General features: G+C 38.3%; 1 protein-coding gene across 15 annotated transcripts in view; it reads left to right on the top strand.

Moving 5' to 3' along the window:
- The window catches only part of FTO (FTO alpha-ketoglutarate dependent dioxygenase), a 223,090-nt gene that overhangs the window by 55,782 nt on the left and 156,634 nt on the right, over nt 1-10,674 (top strand). For 14 of the 15 annotated variants that reach the window (XR_010346940.1, XM_064387230.1, XM_064387218.1 and 11 more), the window contains 3 exons: nt 3,007-3,086; nt 3,408-3,551; nt 9,435-9,554. Coding sequence is in view for 14 of the 15 variants with exons in the window: in XM_064387230.1 (XP_064243300.1) it covers nt 3,007-3,086; nt 3,408-3,551; nt 9,435-9,554 (344 nt within the window). In the remaining variant the exon portion in view is untranslated. Of the gene's footprint in view, nt 1-3,006; nt 3,087-3,407; nt 3,552-9,434; nt 9,555-9,907; nt 10,600-10,674 lie in introns of those variants that run through there. The other variant, XM_064387231.1, reaches the window with a different exon arrangement.

The raw sequence follows: 10,674 nt of genomic DNA, 5'->3' as shown, positions 1-10,674 counted from the left end.
CCGCAAGTGTGCTGCCTAAAAATTCAAATCTAAACTTTATATCACTCATGAAACGGAAACACTTTAGCTCAATTTGGAATAATATATTGGTCTGCAGAGGAAGTGCACACTGAACCCTGCTGTCTCAAGTACACAGTCAAGGGGTGTCTAATATGAAACGTGTTGGGTGCATGCAATAAATCCAAAACGCGTGGAGGTGAGCAAAGGGCCCATCTGCTCTGTCCTAGAGCATGCTTAACTAGGCTTGTCATGGTCCTACTATTAAATTGGAATTTTTTTCCCTAATCTTTGAGTTAGACATGACCAGATTTGCAAGCAGATTTACAATTTTCACTAATTTTCCTACCATGACTTCAAAACATACTTAACAAAAATACATTCTGGACTCTTTCAAAGGCAGATTTACTTTTCTGCAGCTGTTTCCCATAGATCAAGCTCTTAGCTTGAAGGTTAGGGTTTTAAAACAGCATGAAGATGAACTTTGAATCTTATACCACTCCCCACCCCCAACAAATTATAGTTTGAGAAGCATCAAAAAATTATTTTCATAACCAAGCAGAAGTAGGTTGCACACATTGCAGAGTTGGCTTGTGGTTAAAGATAAGTATTTAATGGAAACACTTCCACATGTAGAAAGTGACTCATTAAAATATTTCTAGATATTTAATCTGCTTCTATTTTCACAAATGAACCCTTTTTGCTCTCTAGCATCTTGAATGTGTTGGAGCTTTTCACCTCCTCCTTTTTTTTGAGTCTACATTTAATCCAAATGGTATATGCCCTACTATTAAGACTTAGAACTCCAGAAATATATTTATCATTACAAAACTTTGACTGTGAAGTTTGTAAACTCTGACATATTTTTTTAAATTCATTATTTTTCTAGTTTTTAGACTTTTAATCTGTTTTTATTTGTGCATGTTTTTTCTTGTAATGCTAGTTAAGAAAATGAATATCAAAAGTCCATTCCATTTCACTTTTGTTTGTGATATTTGTGGTGATTAGAATATCAAAGATTTTACCAGTGCTTTAAACACCACCGTACCTTTTCTTTGCCTCTTGAAATAGATAACAGATAACTGTCCAAAAAGTTCATGAGGAACGCTTTAGAGAAGATAGAAAAGACTATATAAATCCCTTTTGGTAATTCTGGGAGCCATTTTTCCTTGTGGTTTGTATTTTACTGGGAAATACTTTACCTCAAAGTAATAAGTTTAGGGCATTTAGCCTCCACTTCTTTAAGGATTGGCTAAGATTTTCTTATCTTTCTACCTTTTATTTGTTATGTTGCAATAGTCTGCAGTGAATTGTTCCTCTTGAAGTGCTTTGTCTCCTCAGCTCCCTGATAGTTCAGTGGTAGAATGAGGATTAAGTGTCTGTGTGTTATTTCAGTGTCTGTGCACAGACATATCCATTAGCCTGTTCTTTTGACAAAGGCTGTGTAAGCACAGGGCTTTCAGTGCTGCTGGTGGAGCCCAGGTAATTCAGCTGTCAGAGGAAAGCCCAGAGGGGACAGAGCAGGGGCAGGGACTGAGAACAGGATCAGCGAGCAAAGCGGGGATCTGGCAGTACTTTGAAGGAGAGGAGAGGACTGTGCTGAAGTTCTGTGCTGGAGGGATGTGTTTTGAGAAAAAAGAGGCAGAAAACCCCAGATGTCAGTACAGTGCAGGGAGAGGCAGATGTACCATGTGAACTTGCCTCCACAATTAAAAATTGACTATGCAACATCCAGAGTCCAAAACGTATCTGCTATCTGTAAATAACTGTAAAATCACTGAGAAAATTAATTGATAAGGGAGTAGAGAATAATAGCCTGCATTCTGTACTGAAGAGTCTCTGTTTTGCTTGTGCAGACCTCATGGGTCAGTGCTTAGTCATGTAAAGCTGAGGCTGGCTCCTTAAGAGTTGTTTTTTACTGAACCCCACGAAAGCACTGTGGTACTTCCAACATGGGTGACCAAGGAATGAAACAGCTCTGGTTTGGCTCTAAAACCAAAATAGCATTCTGGGTGTAGTGTTCTGTATCTGAATAAAAGCTTTTCATACCAGATGGACAACGGCCAATTTAACAAAGAGTGATTTTTCTTTTCAGTTCATATATATTTAGGATAAAAAGAAAGCAAATCTCTGCCACAATCTTTTATGGCCTAAAAGGTATTTTTTAATATGCTTTGAAGCATGCAATCAATGAAGCTTCAACTATTTTTGTACAATTAAAGTTTTAAATTTTTTGCTATCTTTTAAATTAAAATTACAGGCTTCTTTCTGAGATTCATAAAGGATTAGAGACAGTTGGGAGCAATTCCAAGGTGCAGCTCTACAATGAAAGTTATGCCAAGGGTTTGAATAAAGGTGCAAATCAAAATGTAATGTCTAATTCTATGTTTGCTACATACAGCCATAAAGAATGGGCACAGAAAGGGGTACTACGGTAGTGGAAGTGTTTAGGTTTGTTTTCTGACAGAATTCTTCTTGAAAGTGATTTTGATATTTAAATATTGTGATGTCCAGAATTGATAATGTTCTGTGGCCCTTGCAAACTGGGTTCTGTGCAATTTATCCTCATATGTGTCTATAAGAAATAGTTTTTTTCATAAGGTTTTGTTGGGGGTTTTTTAGCATTTTGTTTTCAAGAACTTTGAGCATGTTTAGTGATTTTGGGAAAAGAGATTGTAATTTCCAAGTAGCCTCTTTAGTCTCCTCCATAGTCTAGACTTAGTAGTCTCCTCAGCTTTGGAGGAATTAATTTGTTTAGGTGATCTTTCCCTATGAGAGGTGGGAAAATGCCATTTCTAAACTGTATAGGAGAAGGCTAGTGTAAGTAGAAATATTTGTGACTCTAGGATATTTAATAGTTACTGTGCTCTGCAAAACATTGGAGCCATGTGACTGAATTCTCTAGGCATTAAAGCAAGATAAGTAGTGTACTTAATTCATATTCAACCAGATTAACTTTGATTAAGTATAATTTTTCCCTGTACTTAAGGTTTTCTAATCTGTCCCTAGATGACCTCAATATGACCCATCAGCACTGTGTTCTGGCTGGTTTGTCACCTCGGTTCAGCTCCACTCACAGGGTGGCAGATGTAAGTACCAAAACCATTTCACTCTTAGTCCCTTGTAAAGCCAATATGCTGGTGCCATGTATGCATCACTGTGGTGTTTTATCAGAATTGTGGTTTCTGTTATGCTTATGACTCAAACTATTTTCATTAACTGCTGTTGTTTATTTTCGATTGAGGTACAATTGGTTCTCTGTTGGTAGCAGGCCTTAACTCCCAGCTGGGCTTATCAGATGTGAATTGTGAATGTGCTGCACCACACCTCACAGATGGCAGATGAAATGTAGTTGAGAAATACAAATTTTCTGAAGTGGCTATATGTAAGTTTTTATTGTATCTTTATAGTGTTCAAGAGGAACATTGGAATACATATTTGGGCAGTGTGAACTGGCACTCCAGAATTTACAGACTGATCCTGATTCAATGGCTTTGTCTTTGAAATCACTGGAAGCTGCAGTGGTGAAGCAAGTAGAAGAAATACATAATGAGGTGAGATTATTTACACTGAAAATACCTCAGCCAGGTCTGAGCAGTGCATCTCCTCATGGAGTTAATAGCAATTAATTGTGTTCAGCTGCTTACAAGGCATTGCTTTGTATGAGTTTGCAATGTGGCTTTTATGACTTTTCTATTTGGGTACAGTAATTGGGATTATCGTGGAAGTTTTCGTTTTTCCTTCTTAAGATCCCTCTGCTGGTAAAGTGAGAGAAGTTTCACAAAATGCTGCACCAGAACTGACAGTGTGGTGGTCAAACAGACTACTCTAGCACTTCTTTAACAGAAAGGAAGAGAGAGAAGGGATTAGAGGGAAAGGAGCAAGTAGATTTTTTCCATTATTCCTCCCTGGTTTTTGTTGAACCAGGTCTTTGCATAATGCCATGGGTGGCACAATTGTGACTGTGTGCTCTAAAGTATGTTCTGAAGAAAATACAGTGGAAATAGTTGTGAGGAACATATTTTAGCAGGTCATTTAGTGCTACAAAAGATGCAAGTGTATTAATAATGCACTTGGACAGGATTCCACTAAAGCTGGAAGTGCATTCTTGCTTGGAGCTGTGCTGTATTTCTACTAAGATAAATTAGAAGCTGTACAAAGGTCATTTGCACTCAAATTATAATTCATATAAAATGTTTAAATTTCTATCTGCTGAGGAATATAATATTGTGTAGTGCTACTAAAACTTTGTAGAACACATTTTTATCTGTATTATGTTTACAGTTGCTAAAATGGAGCATAGTGTTGGCAAAAGATCCGCGCCCTTGACTTTTACCAAAACAGCTCCTAGGGCAATTTAAAGAAGTCTGATGCATGCAGGGGTTTACAAAACATTAATCAGGCTCAGTCCATAAAACTACACGCATATGTGGTTTGCACAGCAAGGGCCACAGGCACAGCTGGTATAAATTTGCACGGGTCCTTTAACATCAAAGCCATGTGCTGTTTACATCAGGTGAGAGAGTAGCCCCTGGTGTTTGCAGTCACCTGAATAATTTTGCAATGTGACATACAGGGATGTTTCCTGTTACACATATGGGATATACTGTAACAGCAATCCTTGTTTAACTTGTACTTATTGTGCACTTAGTAGACACACTGGATCTATATTTAATTTGAAAAGAGACTACCCATCCACCTATTTTACTATTCTTTTTTTTTTTCCTTAATTTTTTATCCCAAGGTCAAATCTTTGGATTAGAGTGCTCCTTAAATTTCATTTATTGCTGCACAAGTAGACAAAATTTCTAGGGGCTTATCTCTGTGGTAAATGCCAATTTTTTTTTTTTTCAAACATCACTGAGCTGAAAATATAAAGACCTGTGAAGCTAATGCAACTTTTCTTGCATATAAAAGCTTCCTACCTTCTTGTATGATAAATCTTTGTCTTTTCAGGCACTAATACAGGTTTTAGGTTCAAACTTTATCAGCTAGGTGGAAGAACAAGAGATGGGTTTTTTTTTCTTAAAAGAATTAAACTGCTTATTGATGAAAATGAACCTTTCATTTCACACTCTTAGTTTGTTAGCAGTTTTTAATGTAAAATTAAAATAGCACTAAAATCCAGATCTCCATAGGATTAATGGAGAACTGCCACCCAGTTTCCCAGTTTTGCCTGTGTATTTCTGATATACAGCTTTCTGTGCTATTCATAAAGCTCCTTGCAATTTTTTTATCTTCTTCTGAACCAGAGATCACGAGCTTGAAATGAGATAGTGTCTAGAGGTGATGATATTGTTGCATTTTATTTTTAAATATTGTCCTAACTGAAGTTCTTCAGTTTTAACTCTTATAACTAGCTGCAGCCATTCTTCTTGGTTCTTTATCTTCCTGAAATGCTATGGGTTCATTCTTTTTACCCCCTTGCTGTTACCTCCAAAGCAATCATCAGAGACCATTAACCAGAACAGAACCACCACAGTACCAAGCTAAAGTCTACTAGTTTAGCAGATTCACAGACTGTGCTGAAATTAACTGCTCTGCCAAATGAGGCTTGGATGAATTATCTGTGTCTGCTCGGGGGAAAAAGCCTAAGAGCGGGTCTGAAAGAATGAGGAATGGTTCTGTGCCTTCACTTTTGTACTCCTGGGCAGGAAAATTGACTTGCTGTGCTGATAAAGTGTGTTTGAACTGAGGATCTGAAGCATAGGTGGAGACTTCATTTTTTTCTAGTTTTTTGGTGGGCAGAGAAACCTCTGAAAGAGTATCTGGGGGATGTCCTTTCTTGATGTTATATTTCCCAGAGTTCATTTTTCAGGGCCCTGTCTTGGATGTCTTGACAGAGATATTCCTGTTGAAGAAGTGAGATGCTAACCTGAGGAGAATTTTAGCATCTCTAGTGGGCAGCCAGGTGGAAGTTTAATATTTCTTTAAACCTAGCTTTGTTGTCATGGTGTCCCTCACTAAAACAGCCTTCAAAGGAATATCTGAGTAATTGCAAGGTATGTGCTGTGTGTTAGATGTGTGAGTCACTTCACTCCCAGTGTGTACTTTGTAGTTGTAAGTAAAGATAACCTTAATTAAGGGTGTTCACGTGCAGTTTGTCTGTGCAGCTCGTGGCCTTGCAGTCTGCACAAACACTTCAGTGGCAGGGGTGTAACAGATGCAGTTACCTGGCAGCTGGGGAGTACAATAGCCTGACAGCTCACACACAGTCACAACCAGGCTGTTGTTTGGTCAGGAATAATTTATCCCAAAAGAAATGATCTTGCACAATTCTCTGAATGGGAACCTCTTGCTCCTCCTACTGCTTTCCTCCTGCTTGGCTTTCCTAAACAGGTACAGCTGCTGAGTACATCCCAAACAGAGGCACCTGGGGAAAACCACTGGCAACTAAATTATTTTTAAAGAAATTAAATACTGCTGGACAGACAATATAAATGCTCATACATATAAGAATAAATCTGCAGAAAAGATCTTCACCAGCCTGTTCTTCACATTTCAAAGAAAATTTATCTTGCTCTGACTAATGCAAAATCTGCTAATAGTTCATGTTTGTGTGAGGTACTTTCAAGGCTTCTGTATTTGCCAGCACCAAACTAATATTCAGATGTCCTCAGTGTAGTAAAACACCAGAGGTAGTCTTTTGTGTCATGGGATTGTGTTGAAATTATGGCAGGTTTCAAACTAAGTACTTAAGTTGGAAAGGTGGGGTTTGTTCACATCAGGGTGTTTGCTCAGCTGTGATAATCAGATCCTGATTACAATGATTAAAACTAGAGACTGAATTGGCTGCCCTGTTGCTTGTGAAGTACAGTCACTTTTGCCTACAGCAAATCTGTTTTTATGGCAGCAGGAAATAAATTGAGCTTGGAGAATGCATGGGGAGGTAGAAACTTGGGCTAGCTGAGTTGAAGGGATGTGGTGTTGGACACTGAGGTCATGGGTGAGAAGGGGAGTGGTGCAGGCAGCCAAAGGAAGATTAGTTTGTTTTAGCACATTACAGTGAGCTGACACCATGGTTGGTGGCTACTAGTATGGCAGAGAGAAAATGTAGATTGCCTACATGTGTGGTACTGAAAACCAGTACTTTTAAATAATTGACTGAGGAGCATTGCCTCACAGCATGTCAAATGCTACTGTTGGCCTTTTACTGCCCAGTATTGGCAATAACCTAAAATTGGCCTTTAATCATTGCTTAAAGGACAACTCGAAAATATGTTGAGATTAGACACATGAGGCCTGATTCTGAGCTGACTTGCACAGATAAGTCATAAGTGAAAATCAATTAGAAGATGAAAGTTATTCCTCAGACACTTAGCCTGTATATTTTTATATGTAAATATGTTTAAGCTGTGTCCCCTTCAGTCATGTAAAATACTTTCTAATGATAACTGAAGTTATCATGTATGGAAGTCTCTAAATTAAAACTCTCTGACAAAATCCTTACTTAGCAAGAACTGTTAACCTAAGTGTTTTGTCACAGAAGTTGAATGTTCTCTAAACTTCCATTCCAATAGGGCTAGAAATGAGCTTTTTGTGTCTCTCCAGTATTTAGTGTTGAGGTTTTTTTAATGGTAAAGCTTCTGTGCATGGAAGGAGACAAGCCAAGAGGAGTGAGTTCCTGCTAGAGAGAAAAGTTATTACAGAAGAGAAATAATGTCACCCTTGCCTCATCAAGATAATTTTCTTTTTTTAGAATCAACAGATATCTGTTCAGAGGTCATAGTTCAGAGCAGACACTTGTCAAGCAGTTTGGAGGGTGAAATGTTTTCTCCCCAACCCCAATTTGTTAACCCAGGCTAGAGCTAAAGAGAGATGCTGTGAGATGAATGCAGAGCAGAGTTTGATGGCTGTGTGAGATGGCAGTCCACATCATTAAACAGCCTCTTATTGCAATTAGGTACACGCTGACCTCTGATGAGACCAGCTAATCCTGCAGAAAATGAACTAGCTTGTTGCTCTACTTTATGTCTTAGACCTAAAAAAATACTCTTTTGGGTCAAATTATATGTATTTTGTATGGGATCAAGATACATTTAAATTTTGGCCAATATGCCAGACTGCAATTACAGTGAAGTTACATAGATTATTGCAACAAATCAATATGACTAGGTAAAAATCAGATTGACTGAAATAGATCTATGATGAATCGTATTTTAAGATTGATCTTAATACAATTTTTTTTCATTGATTAATGACCTCATGATTAATTTCATGGAACATGTTTGCTGTGGTAGAGGCCAAAAATCTCAAAAAGAAGTGAAGAGAAAAAAAACCCCAGTTCTTAAAATCCTAATTGAAGAATGGTATGCTCAGCTTTCCCAAAACTGCATATACTAGTTTTGGTTTGTTTTTTTTTTCTACCAAACCATAACTAGGTCCTTCATACCTCATTAATATTATAGAGGAAGCAAAGTTTCCTTCAATTTTTTATTTTTTTTTTTAGGAAGGATGTCATCAAACTTCTGTGCTAAAAAGTCACTGGCTAGCAGTCAGGATTTTTTAAAAACATTTTAAGATCTGTGTCTGGCAACTAATCATACTATATTTTACTAACAAATTTCCTTTATTATTCTTTTTATGCTTATATGTAAAAATACTTTTAAGTATTTTTAATTGTAGTCTTTACTGTATGAACCAAACCTTCAGTTAATGTCAACTGGACCACTTTCAGATTTCTGTAGCTGTTCCGTTTTCTCTTGCAGGAAGGGGAGTGTTAGGTGACAGCTTTGGGCAGTTTTCTTTATTCTTTCACCTTGGTAGGTTGTCTTTGTTTGCATCTTCAGTGCTGAGCAGGGATAAACAAATCTTCTTTGTGGTACGAATAATGATTAAAGCAGCTTTGAACTCAGTGTGAAACATAACTACCACAACAAAGATAAATATGGAATTCTAAAGACCAGAACTATGGGTTACTCTTAAAGAAAAGCAGCATCTTTGCTAACTGGGCTGTCTGGTGAAGGATGAGAGGCTGTGATTCCTTGTGTGCCACCCTCTCATTCCATAGCAACTGGGCTGCATTCTAGCAATGTTATTACTGCAAGTGTTTTTCCATCTTCTGTGACTGAAACAATTTGAAACCCACGGTGTTAATCACAATAAGCCAGAGTTGGTGCATATTTGGCTGGAATTTTTAATGTTTGTTATACATGTACACCATGTAAAAAACGGGGGAAAAAAGAGTTTTACTCCTCTCTGGGTTTGAAGAGGGTAGCTCAGGTCATAAATGGATGTGGAATAGAAATAAACATCTGGGTGTGTTTAGAGAGGAACAGTTAAAGGTGTGTTTAGAAATGACCTGCTTTGCTAACTGTCTCCTTTCCTATGGGACTAGGTATAGCTGGTTCAGGTATAGCTGGATTCTTGCATTACCCCATTCCTGCCCCAGATAAGGACTGTGGATGTTTATGGTGCCATATGTTTTTATCTTGCAGGTTGAATTTGAGTGGCTTAGGCAGTTTTGGTTCCAAGGCAAGAGGTATTTGAAGTGCACTGATTGGTGGCTTAAGCCTATGGCTAAATTGGAAGAATTTTGGAGAAAACTGGAGATTATGGTAAGTACTGGGTTTTAAAGTCTAAAGCCTCTAGGGCCTAATTCTGAGAACACTCACAATTATGTTTTTAATTGTGCTGTAGTAATGGGGTTTAGACTTTATTCAGAACATATGAGAAGCAGAATCAATGTCAGCCTTTCACTGTCTCCTCTTACTTTTATCCCCCAGTAGCCAGAAAAAATGTGAGCAAAATCAGATCCAAAACCCCAGGATTTTAGTTAGTTCTTGACTTTGCTTGTTTTTAAAGTTTGAAAGACTTATATGAGCCTTTTAGAGCCTCACAAGATGACAGCCACATATTACACCACACAAACACTGTGCATTGTCAACTTTTTTGTACAACACCCTGACAGTCACCTCTGCTAGTGACAACAGTGGTGCTTGTGTGAAGAGGAAAGCTGAGAACAAAATTGGTCTTCTGGAAGTACAACTGTCCGTGGTCCACCTGCACTCTTAGACCAAAGCCAGAATCTGCAAGAGGGGATTATTTCAAGAATCAATGTAATGATGATTTCTGGGTACTTCAAAGTAAATTGTGCATTTCTTGAAAAGGGATTCAGTGCCAAACACTGTTACCCTGTTGCTGTCCACGTAGAGCCTCAAGGTCAGAGCCTGTGCTGTCAGAGCTCCAGAGCAGTTGCCAGTGTGCCTTTTTCTGGGTTTGCACTCAGAAGGGGCTGTGCTGGCAAACCCATTGTCCTCCTCTCCATCCATCTGAATCAGAAGCTGCTGCTTGGTCTTTTCTGCTGGCCGTGGCATAAACTAGCCTCAGGTTGCCTGTACTGGCTTGGAAGTGTTTGTGTTGTAGCTGAGGATGCTGAGTACCACTTGTGTCAGGCCTGTGTTTGAGGTGCAGCAAGAACCTTGGGTCCTTCCTTAGACCTTCCTTGACAGGAAATGCTGTGGCTCAGTTCTGGTTCAGACTCAGAAAACGTGCCCAGAAAAGTGGACATTTGAATTGTGGAATCAGTTGCCACAAGAAATCAATGAACATTGAATTTTTGTTGGGTTTTTGGTTTTTTTTCCCTTTTTTTGGTGTGTTCTTATGTGCTCACATTCTTGAACGACCCTTATAATTTAAGAAAAGTCTTCTGGTTTGTTTTTCTTTCAAATGACAACT

This window comes from Passer domesticus, chromosome 12 (genome assembly GCF_036417665.1).
Source record: "Passer domesticus isolate bPasDom1 chromosome 12, bPasDom1.hap1, whole genome shotgun sequence".
Classification (NCBI taxonomy): Eukaryota; Metazoa; Chordata; class Aves; order Passeriformes; family Passeridae; genus Passer; species Passer domesticus.
Note: the sequence above shows the minus strand (reverse complement) of the source record. Positions and strands in the feature narration are given on the sequence as shown.